Source organism: Corylus avellana, chromosome 9 (assembly GCF_965113065.1).
Source record: "Corylus avellana chromosome 9, dhCorAvel1.hap1.2, whole genome shotgun sequence".
Lineage (NCBI taxonomy): Eukaryota > Viridiplantae > Streptophyta > Magnoliopsida > Fagales > Betulaceae > Corylus > Corylus avellana.
In genome coordinates, this window is record NC_142498.1 from 16,349,208 (window position 1) to 16,365,100 (window position 15,893).

General features: G+C 36.1%; 1 protein-coding gene across 1 annotated transcript; it reads right to left on the reverse strand.

The window, feature by feature from the left end:
* Positions 1–209: 209 nt before the first annotated feature.
* LOC132190296 (diacylglycerol kinase 7) lies at positions 210–14,868 on the reverse strand. The gene is made up of 12 exons (XM_059605242.2): positions 14,327–14,868; positions 12,633–12,755; positions 12,336–12,473; positions 12,163–12,248; positions 11,048–11,135; positions 8,819–8,894; positions 8,121–8,203; positions 7,115–7,185; positions 6,187–6,264; positions 5,857–5,944; positions 5,262–5,378; positions 210–752 (listed from the first exon to the last, which is right to left on the reverse strand). The coding sequence occupies exons 1-12, from the start codon at positions 14,672–14,674 to the stop codon at positions 594–596; spliced, it is 1,455 nt and encodes a 484-aa protein (XP_059461225.2). The 5' UTR covers positions 14,675–14,868; the 3' UTR covers positions 210–593.
* Positions 14,869–15,893: the final 1,025 nt, after the last annotated feature.

A 15,893-nucleotide genomic window follows, 5' to 3' on the forward strand; every position in this document is an offset into this window, starting at 1 on the left:
TTAAGGACTACATACGCACAAATGTCACACACATGCATAATGATATGCCCAACATTCTAATAAATCTCATAAGCAAACAATTTTACTAATAAACCAAAAATATTATATAAATGAAATGAGCTTTAGGGCATCATCCCTAACAACATGCTCCACCCCTAAAAGAAGAAAATACTAAAGGCTCAGGAACCAAGACACATTGAGCCACAATCTAATCCATCAAAAGAGTCATTGCAACTCAAAGATGTGAGTAAAAAACAACAAAGCACATTCAGGTAGTGAACGCCGTAAACTAATCACCATGTTCTAAATAATTATTATACAAGAGAACAATCCCCTCAACACTTATTTGCCGATCCTGAATTATTCATTGAAGCACCAATAAACCTGGTAGCCAGCCACTCCCCTTCTAAATAGTAAGCTACTCTCTTCACACTTAAGAAGAAGAAAAAAAAAAAAAAAAAAAAACACCTATATATGAGATTTTGACTAACAATGGATTTGATACAACAAATACATCGTAACTGATGCACATAATTGTACTTTACAAGTAATCAGGTAATACACCTGCTTTACATAAATCCTAGACGTTGATATCACTCTCCAGTAACCATAACTGATTGAAAAGGAACCTTTTTAATTTCCACAAACGTTGAATAGTCCTTGCTCAGTGGCTGTTTCCATGGTTCCCCATCCATCTGCAGATATGCATCTGTCCACTCTCCACCTCTAATTTCCAATCGAATAGCTGCAGCCTGGAAGATATCAGATAAAACTTAATTAATTAGCACTAATATTTAACTAAAAGGCTTCAAGAATCATTAGAATGGCAAACATTTAGCACTTTGAAAGCTCTAATTTCAAATGAGCAATTATGAATTACCTTACCAAGGAATAGATTCATATATATAATGACTGCTTCAAACCAACAAGTAGAGGATGAGAAACATAAAAGCCAGAAAATCAAGTCCCCTAACCTCGACTTCCCAGTATATGGAAAACACCATTAAATCATACAATGAGCTCTCCAAGCTTCTAAAATAGGGCAGGAGCCAGGAACTCCTTCAAGAAGTTGAGAGGAAACTAAGATCGTTTCTTCCCCTACTTTTGTTCCCCATTCGATTTATGATCATACTAATACAATTACATGAGTTTATAAAGAGGAGCTATACAGTCTAATGTGGAAAATACAAATCATAAGGAGAATGCAATAAATGAGAAATATACGAAAATCAAATCAAGGAAATCATATCAGAATCGAATCAACCACATATCTTCAACACTCCCCCTCAAGCTGACACAAAAATTGCCCAGTTTGCTCAAGGCTGAATGATAAACATTACTGAACACTCCTTTCGTCAATATATTCACAAGTTCCTCCCCTATCTTCACATAAGGTGTACAAATCAACCCCACAAGCGACATTTCCTTCATAAAATATCTATCAATTTCAATATGTTTAGCTCAATCATATTGAACTGGATTATGAGAAATATTAACCACAGCCTTGTTGTCACAGTATAATCTCACAAGTCCTTATAATCATATCAAAATTCTTTCAATAGAATCTTAAACCATAATATCTCACACAACTCATGGGCTATGGCTTGGAATTCAGCTTCTCCACTAAATCTAGCAACCACTGATTGTATCTTACTACGCCAGGTAACTAGATTTCCTCCCACAAGAGTACAATATCCTAAAGTAAATCTTTTATCTGTAACTAATCCAGCCCAATCAGCGTTTGTATAAGCTTCTAAATTTAGGTAATCATGTCGGGCAAACTACAATCCTTTCCCTGGTGAAGATTTCAAATATTGAACTATTTTGTAAATAGCTTCCATATGAAGCTCCTGGGGTGAATGCATAAACTTACTCTCTACACTAACTACATAGGCAATGTCCTGACAAGTGTGCAACAAATATCTTAACCTACCAACTAATCGTTGGAACCTGCCTTTATCCACTAGAGGACTCTCACTACTTTCTTCTAACTTTTTATTATGCTCTACTGAGATTGACAACATCCTTACAACCGAGCATCCTTGTTTCGTTGAGTAGATCAAGAATATATTTCCACTAGGAGAGGAAGACAATATGTCTCGATCTTGCTACTCCAATACCTAGAAAATATTTTAAATGGTTGAAGTTTTTTCTTAAGTTCACTTGCCAAATATTTCTTCAATCTCTATATTTCCTCATTCTCATTTCCAGTCAACACGATATCATTTACATAAATAATTAATGCAATTACCTTTCCCTATGATAAATGTTTGAAAAACAATGTATGATTCGCATGACTTTATTTGTAGCCAAATCTCTTCATAGCTCGGGATAATCTCTCAAACCACACCCTTGAAGATTGTTTTAGTCCATATAGGGCTTTCTTCAATTCACACACTTTACCCCTAGTTAAGAAGAGTTGCAGACCAAGAGAAAGTTTCATGTATACTTCTTCCTCTAGATTCCCATTAAGGAATGCATTCTTCACATCAAGTTGCTGAAGTGGCAAATCTAAGTTTGCTACCAAAGAAAGTAGTCTATTATCTCATAAGTTTGAGTAAAGCCTTTTGCTCCCAATCGCGCCTTACATCTTTCTGCTAACCCATCAGCCTTATGCTTTACCGTAAACTCCCATTTGCATACAACCGCCTTTTTCCCACTAGGCAACTTGACTAGCTCCCATCTCTTTTGGCATCACTTCCCTCCACTTTAGATCACTAATTGCCTCTTGTAAATTTTAAGAAATAGACATGGAAGACAATTTGGATACGAAGGTAAAAGAAGTTGATAGGGTATAAAGTTAGATATAGGGTGTTGAGTACAAGATCTAACCCATTTGGTTGCGCAATAGGCATATCCATATCATCCAAATATGTATTATAAAATTTAAATCAAGGGTAGAAAAGGAAATGGAAATGGGGGTGGTTGAGGGTGGCTCGTGGGCACCGGGGGGGGCGCGCGTGCAAGCCACCATGGGGGTGGCTTGTTGCCAGCCCTAGTGAGTTGGGGGTGGCTGTGAACCACCCCCAGCCAACTCTGAGGGTGGCTCGCTGGCCACCCCTAGCTATGGGGGTTGGCTGAGCCACTCCCACCTTAAACTTGCGTGGGGGTGGTTCAACCTCCTTTCGCGTTTTACCTTTCTTTTCTTTTTTCCTTTTTTTTTTCTAAGTTTTTTATTATTTTGGTTTAAAAAAACTGAAGTGTATTATAGTCATGACGATAGAAAAGTGGTCTCGTGTGGCATGTGACCACTTTTCCATCCAAACAAACAGCAAATTCTAACGAAGTGGCTTAAATGCAACAAAATAGTAGTTTGATGGACTCAAGTGTCACAATTATCAGTTCGTGGGGCTTTATCAAAAACAGTTTTTTTTTTTTTTTTTGATAAGTAATAAACTAATCTCATAAAAAGCACAAGGCACCCCTAAGTACACCGAAAGTATATAAAATCAAACAAGGAAATCACTAAAACTAATCAACAGAGGAGACACATACGCTGCCATCCATAAATACAAAGTTTTATAGAACAAAGATAAAATTTCCCCCAACATCCGCTCTTTGTCCTCAAAACACCAATCATTCATTTCCTTCTATACACCCCAGAAGAGGCACGTAAGCACCATTTTCTACATTGCAGCACTCTAGGGATGCCATAGGACCACCAACAGTTAAGCATATCAACAACACTTCTAGGCATAACCTGACATCCCGAAATGACTAGAAAAGGCACTCCAAATGGCGGAAGCCAATCGCACTAGAGAAGAAGGTGATCAACCAACTCCCCATTCCTCTTACAAATACATATGTCTATCACAATGATGTGCCACCTTCTAAGATTATCCAAGGTGAGGATCGTGGCTAGAGCCGCCGACAATGCAAAAGTTGTCGCCCTCGAAGGAGCTGTGTCCGCCAAACACTCTTCCGGGGGGAAGCGACTCCCTATAGGAGAAACCATCGAGCAAAAGATGGATTTGACCTTAAACAAACTTTTTTTCAAAGAAGCCCACCGCAGCTGATCTTCACGTCCTCTTCTCAGTCTACCTGAGTGCAACACCTAGTAAAAAGAAGCAAAGACATCAACCTTCCAATCTTGCGCCGCTCTAACAAAGCTCACATTCCACTAGTTGAAACTCTAGAAACTCCAAATCCTCAAAAAACACTCAGAACTAGCCGAATAACCAAGAAAACAATGTCTTGATCGATGGATTCAACCAAAATAGCCAGTTCTCACGTCTCATCCACAAATCTCCACCGCTCGTTACCTGCATTTGACAGATAGTGGGTCTTCACTACTTCACCCATGGCACCCAACGAAATGCCCTAGGGAAGAAAGACAAACGACTATAAAAAGCCACTGTCATGCTTGACAAAGCAGCCAAAATGTTTTCCCTATGCTGATGTTAGCTACCGTACAGCCCAGTATTCCTGTGTTTTTCTCGATTGGGGCAAGGAATTTACTGCTTTGATACCAAGTTCAATCACCATTTATCCCAAAAACTCAAACTGATATGAAATGATGAATTTATTTATTTAATTAATACTTTAACAATATCGTAGGTTTATCATGCAAAACTCTAATTATTTGAAATTAGAAGCAGATACTGGGAGCAACATTCAGATCTTCATGATCCTCAAATCAACATTTCCTGGATCTAAAATTGAGAACTAATTCAGAAACCAAACTACTTGGTCTTAAAATCACTCAGCAGAACTAAAATCTGCACCCAACATCGATATAAATATGCTAAATCTCAACCTGTTTCTTACATCAAAGGTCCAGGTCCAAATTTTACAGCTCCACCTTTAAAACTTGCAGGATGAAATCAACATGACGGTAAAGAGACACATAAGCTTTGATCTCTTTTATACCAGACAGAAAAGAATAAATGTGAAATGTGAGGCTAGATTAAAGACACAGAGCATTGACACATATCTAATTACTTGAACCTAAGGAGAGCATTTTACTAGAAAATACGACATTTGGTTAACAAATTCTAAAGCACCCTGACAATTTAGGAAAAAGAGAAGAAACATGAACAAGGGAAGGGATACAATCTCAGCAGCTCTGCTCTAACTATGGAAAGTAAATATCTAGGTACATATCCCATGAATCAAATTGTTCAAAATTGTGTCACAGTAACATAACAATACAACAAACACCCTGACTAGTGCCAGATTCTTAGACTGTACATTGGCATTTGGATGGTCAAAACTTGACATAATAGCATAAACAATAAACAATTCTGAATTAGATGCAGTACCTGAGCAATGTGTTTGGCAGAGATGAGCTCAACCATAACAAATGATGCGTGCCATCCTTGCTTTAAACCAAATATTTCTAGTAGGCCGTCATCAGCATGAGCCTCAACAAAGCCTCTCTGAGAATAAGCCCAAAAAGAAAATCAAGGTAAGCATCCAACATTTGGAACAGAAATTCAATCAAGTAAACTTCCACCAACACTAGTAGCCCCAAAAAAAAAAATCAAGGTAAGCATCCAACACTTGGAACAGACATTCAGACAAGTATACTTCCACCAACACTAGTAGCCTATCTGACTATTGACCAAACTTGGAATTCAGAGTAACAAAGACCAAGCAGTAGAGAAACAGAAGATCTGATAAGCAACATATTCTCTCTGGCATCCATTCAATATGCAAACTCCAACATGAAACACTTAAACCTACTAAAACAAAAAACATGGATGCTAAAACATCTTTTCAATCAGTGCAAAATCAAAAATACACAAATGCACAAGTAAACTATTATGACAGGAAAAATACAACATATAAATGTGTATGCATTATTGAAGATTATAATAAGCAACGTATGTCATCTCAAGCACATTTATATAATACCTTATCCAAATACTCCGGCTTCAAATTACCCCAAGGATTTCTTCCACTTCCATAGTTATGAAGATTTAAAGCCACAATTGCCCTTACACTGACAGGAAACAACTAACAATGTTAGGAGAAATAAAGTAAAACAACAAACAAAAAGGCAAGGGCATCCTACTCTGATACAAGTCTTATATCAATCTAAATTCAACAGTATAGCTTCAAGTCAGAAAGAGAAGGGACCACAATTAGAGGATAGCAACAATTGAAACTGATGCATCCAAGTAAAATTCTGATTATCAAATATCGAGTACAAGTCAAGCAAAAGTTATACCATTAAAACTCTACCTTGAGGGGACTGGAATCTGCTCCCATTCTGAGCAATTGACCTTTTTCACATGCATCCTTAAAATGTTCTTTAGGCCCCTACAAGGAGAAAAGGTTTTCAAATATTTCTTTTCTTTTCTTTTTTCTTTCTGTTAATACATATCACCATAGCAAATGGTAATTGTCAGGGCAAAAAACATAGTCCTATTAACACAATCTTATTGTTAACAACTTTACAATGCAAACCTCTTTACGTCACAATAAGGCGACAAGAGAAATTATCTCACCATAATCAGGACAATTAACCAATCGCAGAAATTCCTATAAGGAGATTGATACTCATTTAGGGGGAAAAAAAAAAACTAAAGCTATATTTGATTAATGAAATCTTTATAATGCAAACCTTTTACAGCAGAATAAACTGACCTGCCACAAAAATTCCTATAAGGAGATTGATACTAATTTAGACAAATAATACAATACCATATTTGTTGACTGGCACAGCCAAGGTAATTTCCTAACAGAACTAAAAGGAACAGGGTTAGCATGTATATTTTTCTCAGAACTACCTTGAATTTTGAGCATTCAATAAGTGATTTGGCTTTAAGTAGTTCAAGCTACAAGTTGAGAACATATACTGGAATGTAAGCCCGTGTTACAGGTTGCAAACCAGTTGAGACCATTATACTTCTGCTCATCCACAAAGTCGAGGATGATTTCATCTCAATTAGGACAGAAATATATGTACTCTGTTTGATTACATTTCTAATAATATGAGGTCAGCAAATATGCACTGCAATCAAATCAAAATGGAATCCCACTTGCTCACAACAAATATTTTGTTCACTTTTTACTCATCGAAAAAAAGATTGTTTACTTTAACAAAAAGTAACAAGCAAAGAAAACAATCAGAATAAATACAAACAATTTCAGTTGCGAGAAATCTGACCTTAAACTTGGAGTGCTGGAGCAAGGTGTGAAGAACCAACCTTGAGTGCAACTGTAACCAGAGTAGATCAGCTGTAATAACAGATGGATAAATCACCATCTTGTGTTAGTATGACCTAAATACCTAATACAATCAGATTTTGGTATGCAACTGAAAGCCAGGTCTATGATAATTATAACAAAAACTAATTGCATCAGAACAACAACGATAGCAACATGATCAATAAAATAAGTCTACAGTTCTCTGAATTAATTTGTATATGATATTCAAAACATAAAAGGAAGCTTCAATTGAAGAAACCTAAGCACTGATATCTAATTATACCACTTCAACCAGCCTATTATATTATCATGGCTGTTCTGTTTTCTAGTGCATCTCTGAAACTTTCTTCCACCTGAAGAGATTCTATTTGGAATTTTACAGAGGGAGGAGTTCCTTTAAGTTTGAGAACATGCGGCTTACGAAACGTTTACAATTTCAACAGTTGACCCATATTTGTTTTCTTATTAAAACATTTATCTGACTCAGCTTATCCTCATTCAACCAAGCTCCAAATTTTTACAACGGAACAAATTCCTGAAAGCTGGAAGGAAAACAAAATTAATCAGGTAGCACTTAGGATGAACCACTGTTTCATATCCAAATATTCCAATAATGTCGATTTAAGTTGGAACCAATATTATTCATGAGCAACACGTTTTCTCAGGAAGACGATTAAGATTATAAGCTACTTCCCATGCCCCGATTTTCAAATTTTATTAGGATTCTAGACAAGACCAACAAATAATTCCCATATGTCAGGTAGCAGATATAATATACCAACCTAGAGATAGCAAAGAATGTTGAACCAGATCAATTAAGGGGCTTTCTGTAATACCAAACTCTAAAGAATGATGATCCAGAGCAAGTAAGGGACTTTAAGCAATTCTAAACTCTATTTTCAATGGTATAACACCTCAGCAAATATGCAACTCAGGAATAAAGCAATCAAGAGATTCAACCAGACCTTATTTGTAATTGGACCTTGTGCAAGGTAAGGTTTTTCATTGCGTAAATGGTGGAAGCCATAAGCAACTTGGGCGTCCATTCCTGTATGACAAAATGATCAAGTACAAGAATGTTCACAAAGATGAATAAAAAAGGAAAGAATCTCAAATGGCTGCCATTGAGGCCAAGGATTTACAAACAAAGAAAGAAACTTTTGGCAATTTACAAACAAAGTTCTTCTTACTCTTGCAAGTTTTTTTTTTTTTTTTGTTTTCATGCACACGTGTATGTGCATATAACACCATTCTCCTTTGACTGAATATGTTTAGTACCCAAAATAATGGCAATGAGGCTTAGATTAATCTATTCCCATAGACAAAATGGTTTTTAAACAAAGTCTGCAGCAGATGCAATAAATCAATCATTCTTAATTAAACATGGTGATTTCACGAAGTTTAGTTTCTTGGTGAAGAACCAAAAGGAATCAAGATGGACATAGAGGTGCACATGAACACCAGTAAGACATTAGCTAGGCATGCAAAAGCTTTATTTAGGTTGACCATTTTAATTACCCCCCATACCCCCACAAGTGAGCGTTTAAAATTTATATTTAATACCAGGTAATAAGCTGAGACATAGCCATATATCATAATTTACCATCTACCACCAAGTCAAATTGCATATATAAATCAATTTAAATTCAACTATTAAATATACCAATGCTAAAGTAATTATAAAAGACTCCTTCATAGCAAGTCGCTTTCTCAGGCAACTGCCTCTCAACTTCCAAACCCTGCAGTCACAAGAAAGTTTTCACCATTAACAAAACAAATATCTTGCCTAACAAGATAATATAAAAGCGAAGAGTCTCAATCAACAATAAAGATGCATTAGAAACATATGACACATCCATCAAGATCATATGAGACATATACTATTCAACTGCACATGTAGTGACTATTCCTTTCGACCAGGATCTATTACTTACAGCCAAAGAAATGTTAAGAATGCCCTGACTCGTTCATTTCCAAAAACAAAATAAACAAGTAATGGTCAAATAAACATTAACCAATAATTCTACCCAGAAGAATTAAATTAAAAAATTTAAAAAAAAAAAAAAAGAAAAAGAAAAAAAAACAACAACATATAAAAATAAAGAACTTAATCTGACTGCTCAAGATAAATGCAATAGAAAAGCCTTTCCCAGTATATGATATCAAAATTTCCCTTTGATGCAACACTTGTGGCTAAACCAGAATTAATGTATCACGACCCAAGAAAAGTGCTTGCCACATATGTGCCACCACATATGTGCTATACTCCAAAATGACTTGTCACTATTGTGAAGGTGTTGCATGGGCATATGCATTGGAGTCGCCTAACATATCTATGCTAATCTGACTGCCCAAGACAAATACATTAGAAAAACCTTCAGCATAAGATATTAGGATCACCTTCTAATATAACACTTGTTGCCAAAAACTGGAATTGATATGCGACTTCCAAAAGAAAGCAAGCGTTGGTTGCATTATCCCTATACCTCAAAAGGACTAACCACTATTGCAAGGCGTTACATGAACATGTGCTAAATGTCACAATGGGTGTATATCAGGTGGAAATGGCCATATAAGTAATTTCATAGAACTCCAATAGTGACTAGTCCTTTTGGGATATAGCTTAAACGTAGCCAGTGCTTTCTTTAGATTATGACAAATGATATTAGAACCAACCAAGTAACATCATGTAATGCAAGGCACTACATCGCAACAAAGGTCTTAACAAAGACATCAGGTATTTGAGTGAAGAAGATTGTGAAGATTAAGTCTCACATTGAGGAGGTGGATTGTGAAGACATTGTATGGGCATGTTGCAAGTCCCACATTATGAAGACACTACGAAGTTCCAATAGTGACTAGTCCTTCTCGGAACTAACGCAAATGGAATTAGCGTTTTCCTTAAATCATGATATGACACTTACTGTTTATCTAACTAATAATTGTTGTTTTTTAAGTTAGATTTAAAGAGGTTTTGTCTTATATGCATCGAGTGTCCTATGTTTTCAAAATCTCTTGTTTAGATCAATAATAATAATATTAATGCTACATAAATAAGTGGAAACATATTCACTACAAACTCGAATTTCACAGTTCATACACAATGCTAGCGAATAAGAGGCAGACTGGAAATAAGCTAGCTTTCAAATAAAACAAACTTTTGTACACGGCAGCTTAAGCAGTTGAAATTCAATGGTGCTTTTTGCAGCTTACCCATCATCATTAATATCCTGGATCAGCTATGCACAATTGCTCATATCATATTTTGAGTTTAATCATTGATATTATCAAGTATCTAAAGCAGCTCCCATCTTATCTCTCCCCTTTAATAGCAAAGCCGATTTTTTAATCATAAAAGACTACAAAAATAGTTCCTTAATGCTTGTAAAAAAAAAAAATTCTTCTTTTTTTTTGTAAGTAAAAAAATTGTTAGTTTAAGTTGAGCACAGCCAAATACCCCAAAACAAGCCAGGCTGGGAGTGACAACAACAGTGTCATTGAAGTTGAGTTCAAAACAAACTCTCAGCAATTTTTCCACCCAAAAGAATTTCATTCTTCAAAATTTTTGTCTTTATATGTAATATAGACATAATAACAACTCAAGACAAGAAAAATCATACATCTTTTGAATTAATTTTCACAATCAAGAATCACAGTCTACACCACTAGTGAGCATCTACCATAACAAATTTTTCAATGCAAGATTCTCAAATTTAATCAAGAACATTTAGAAAATTAAAATTAAAAAAATAATAATAATAATAAATATACGTTGGTAGCTAACATATCACAATCTAAACATATTCCAGAAGAAGCAAAACATAATAAATATAGATGAGATTTTGTATATGTCAGCGAAAATAGTATAATGTGAAGTAACTAGAACAGCAACCTCATCGAGAGCACTCTCTTCTGTAAGCTTCAGAGAGTGAGGTGGATCAACAACTTCACCAGCTGGCATTGACAGCCGAATATGCCAACTGCACCACCAAAAAGAGACTTTCCATAACTGCTAGTCACATGAATAAGCCATCATAAAACAGTAGTTTTACCAAAAACAAGGGCGACCGTAAAAAAGGAACCCTAGCAAAACTAGATTATCATAATAAGCGTATTTGCATGGGCAAGGGACAGAACTATTTAAAACATAAAACAGCAGAGAAGATATTTTAGAAAATATAAGAGATATTATCGTTAATTTCCAAAATAATTAAACAATCACTTATAGACCAGAAATCTACAATTACATTTTATGTACCTTTGTCAATTTGTTCATCACATGCTAGTCATACAACTAGAAAGGGCATATACAGGAGCAAACTTGCTTGCGTATTAAAACAAATCCAGAATCCGCCACCTAATATTTACTTGCTTTTAGTAATTTTAAGAAAAATGAAAATTAAGAATAAATTGTTCACTTCTTTAATATTCTTTTTATGTAATAAATTTACAACAAGTACTTAATCTGAGTTGCGCGATAAAATAATGATAACTTCAACTGAATTCTTTTGATTATGTAACCTTTAAAAATGTTGCAAAAATATAAATTCAGATGGCTGAAACTCATTACTCATATTGACATCTTTAACATTTCAACTCATTTGCTAACGGGACCTCGCATTCTTCTAAAGTGGGAAAGCCTTGCAGCACTGCCCAATGAATTCATCAGATAATAATGCAGAAACATTAAGGATTATAAGCTTCAAAGCTAAGCCAAAAGCCATCATGCTTAAACCCCAGGTCTCAAGGTATTAACCTTATTCAACTTCTCAAACTATATTTTTTAAAAAAAAATAATAATAATAACTAGTAAGAATTTTGTTTGAAAGAGAAGAGAAACCTCATCTATCCAAGAAGTATACAAAAGGTTCCCCTGAAGAATTGTAATCTAAGGCATATAACTTCAACAACTGTCAATTACTACCAATGATTAGAAAAAGTAATCGGCATTCCCAACCTAAAATTCAGAGAATGGTACAAACTGTTACCAAATAAGAGAAAGGTCACCTATCCAAATGGCAGATTGGACCTGTACTAGCCTTGTGGAGAGATTTTTTGACGGCTGATTTCCATGCAAAAGGAAATGAACCACCCTGTGATGAAAACATTCAAGCGCACGGTTCAACAGGCAAGTCATCACTTGGCAAACTCAAAAAAATTCATAGCACAAGGAAGCTTACCCAACCAAAACTTCTTGATAGGTCATTCCCAGTACCAAGCGGAAGGATTCCTACAGGAGGAAATGGCTCTCTACCCTGTTTCTTGAGTTCTCCAAGACTTCCTAGCACCCAACCAACTGTACCATCACCTCCAGCAACCTGCTCAAGAATCTCTATCTCTTACATTGGACATGAATATAGTTTGGCACATTCACCAAATGCCACTATTATCATTTCCTTATAGGTAGATGGAGGAAACGCAGCTGAGTAACATACTGCAGACCAATATGCAAAAATGAGTTTCATGAGGGAACATACCATAACCCTCATCTTTTCACGAGTCTCTCTGGCACAAGAGTCGCCAAGATCTGCCAGCATCTCTAGGCATTTTAATCCATATCGGACAAATTCATTAGGCTTCACATCTTGTAGGTCAAAAACCTGCACTACAAAGTACTTCCAGCTCAGAAGACCAAATTTCCAAACAGCAAACAGAAAAATATTATAGAAATAAATTAAAAAGGCCTTCCCCACCCCAAAAACAAAATAATCCTAAAGCAAATAACTTCTTTCCAACCTACATTTAAGTTGCAGAATCATAAACTATAGCTGCATATTGTTTAAGTGATTTCAAGCACATCGATAGAAATACACACACACACACACACACACACACACACACATATATAGAGAGAGAGAGATTAACATAGGCACCAACATTGTAAATTGTAGGTAAAAGTAACATTTCCTAACCTTGAGAGGGAAATCCTGAATTTGTTGGATTCCATAACCTGGTAGTTAGAAGCCTTGTGGGCATGGCTGGAAGAAAAATTTTCCTATTCTCTGCCCTCCACAACATTCAAATTTTCACAAGTTTGTTCCCAAATCCTCTCAAGATATTCATAAAGTTAAAAACTTATCATGTCTGACATAGTAGCTAAAAATGTTGCTTTTACAGGCATATGCAGAATAAAATTTCAGAGGACCAAATAGCTTGTATCATGATATCATTGTAGAGTAAATATGGGCCTCACCTTGACAGATGGAATAGCCATCAGCCAATAGGGAAACTAAACAATCCGCTAGTAAGTTTTTAAGTCAAAGTACTCAACCCTTACTGTCCATCAATAGATATCATAGAGGGCTGACATCCTGAAATAGACACTGGCCTAGAAAGTATGATTTACGGGTCTAGGGCACAGACTAGTTTCAACAACCTAATTAGAAATATCATCTTCAACCTTTTGCCAAATGTATATGAAGTATGTAAATTCTCCCGACTTAGCAGCTAAGAGGTCACTTCAGTGTGAGGAGATTAAAAGGCTAAGTTACCTACCATACGAGCAAGCTGCTAACTAAGCAGGTGGTCTTTGTAGAAGTTCCATAATACAACATTGCCCACATGTTTGAAGCAAACTACAAGCCCTTAAACTTATAAATCACATACCAAGGCTAATCAAGCTTCCATGACAGTCCTTCAGTTTCACGAAGACTATTCATCTCACCTTCACATGAAGTGTAGAACATTAAATCCCTATCCAGGATACCCCGTTTTGTTGTGGTCTAACCCAGACACCCAAAAACAAATAAAAAAATAAAATGGTGACTTTATGAGTAACAATGAAATTTTTATGCTCTTTATTTTTTCATTCAACATGAAATATCGGATTCACGTGTCTTTTTTATTTCTTTATTAAAAAAAATAACCCTCTGTTTCCTCAGCCCAAAAAAAAAAAAAAAAAAACCCTTAATCATACTCATTAATCCCACAAAACTAATCAAATTCGAACATTGCATAGAACCACCACTCAAGCACCGCCCTTCTTTGATAACATCGCAATTCATCACAAGCCCCAATGCATAAGGCTTTCATCAACACATAAACAATCCAACTAAACTACCAAAACAGAAAACAATTATTTAATGCAACTAAAACCCTAAACCATCATTTCATGCAAAATATCTCTGGTAAGAGAAGAAGAAGAAGAAGAAGAAAAAGAAGGAATTGAGACCTGTTCTTCGGCAATCAACTGCTGGAGCCTCTCCTTGAGCATAGGGCCGTGGCGGCCACCGCTAAGCGGGTTGATGAAGACAACCATCGGCGACTGGGGCGGCTCCACGTTCTTGCCTTCGCCGTCGACGTCTCGGTCGCGTTCGATGAGCCGGGCCTCGCCGGCGGCGGGGTCCTTGAGTCGAATGGAGTCGCGCATGGCGAGCCGTAGGTACTGCGGCATCAGGAGCGTCCTCCGGAGCTCCTCCTTGTCAATCCGCATCCCCGCCAGCCCGCACCCCCTAAACGACTCCATCATGGACGTCCTCGCCGCGATCCTCGTCGTTTCCCCGGTCGCCGGAGACTCCATTTCCGTCTCTCCAAAACTCGCAAAAACACTTTTTCAAATTCAAATTTAGTGCGCCGTTTGAGTAAAAGCCAGAATGAATGCGTTTATGTGGCTGAGAGAGAGAGAGAGAATGCCGAGTGGGGCTGGCCGGAGAATATGTAATAATATAATCATAACATGGCAGGCCAGGCTAAAGGAAAAGGTTGGGCGGAGAGAGGATTAGTAAAAGTAACAGTTTTTGAAAAGTCCGGTTAGAGTTGCTCACTCTGACTTTTGCCCTTCTGGGTTTCCGTTATTTACGAAATGGCCAGCTTTTGCATTGGGGTTTTGCACCCGTTTGGGAGTATGTTTTTAAATAAATAATTTACGTTTTTAAACCAAATTACAATTTTGGAATGTTTGAAATTGCGATTTTAAAATCGTGAAAAAATTTTGTGCGATTTTAACATATTTTATCAAATGTTTATGCTATTTTAAAAAGTGACGATTTTAAAAATGCAATTTTTAAAATCGCACCCCCAAACAGGCAATTTTATGCGACTTTGCTCTGTTTCTTTTTCCTCGTTTTTTTTTTTCTAAGATATTTTATATTTTAATTTAATCATATCAGTATTTATTATTATATTTACTCTCAAACCATATTAAATATTTATGTAACAGTTTTTTTATTCATAACAAATTACTCTAATAAAGTTTTGGTATATGCTTTATAGATTCCTGAGGTTTAAAGCTGTGCTCTCTACATCAAGTAAAGTCACAATTAGGGGTGTCAACCCGGTCCGGTTTCCCGGTTTTTGGCCAAAACCGGAACCGGAACCGGGGTACCCCGGTTCTTGGTTTTGGGAAACCGGAACCGGAACCGGGACCCCGGTTAACCGGGGTCCCGGTTCCCGGCCGGTTCCGGTTTTACCCGGTCCGGTACCCGGTTTTTGAAAATAATTAGTGTTTGGGGCTTATTTTAGGTATTGGGCCTAAAATAAGCCCATTATTTTTTTCATAAGTTAGCTCATTTAAAAAAGAAACTATTAATCTTTTTGTCTAAATTAAAGAGGCTTTATTGTGATTGTTTCAAATAATTAAAAAATAAACCTAAAAAAGCATAAAAATCCTAAATAATCAATGTTTTTGCCTATATGAGCTTTAAAAATAAAAATTCAAATTTTTTAAAATACCCTAAACATAATTTTAAATTAGATACATAAATAAAACATTAAAACAATAAAAAGTATTGTTTTATATA

Excerpts from the sequence above, each read along its gene's own strand:
- LOC132190296 (XM_059605242.2), bottom strand. The coding sequence starts at position 14,674 with ATGGAGTCTCCGGCGACCGGGGAAACGACGAGGATCGCGGCGAGGACG. Across the intron at positions 12,249-12,335 it reads TATCAAGAAGTTTTGGTTGG|GGTGGTTCATTTCCTTTTGC; the intron begins GTAAGCTTCCTT and ends TTTTCATCACAG. Across the intron at positions 7,186-8,120 it reads AAGGTCCAATTACAAATAAG|CTGATCTACTCTGGTTACAG; the intron begins GTCTGGTTGAAT and ends CTGTTATTACAG.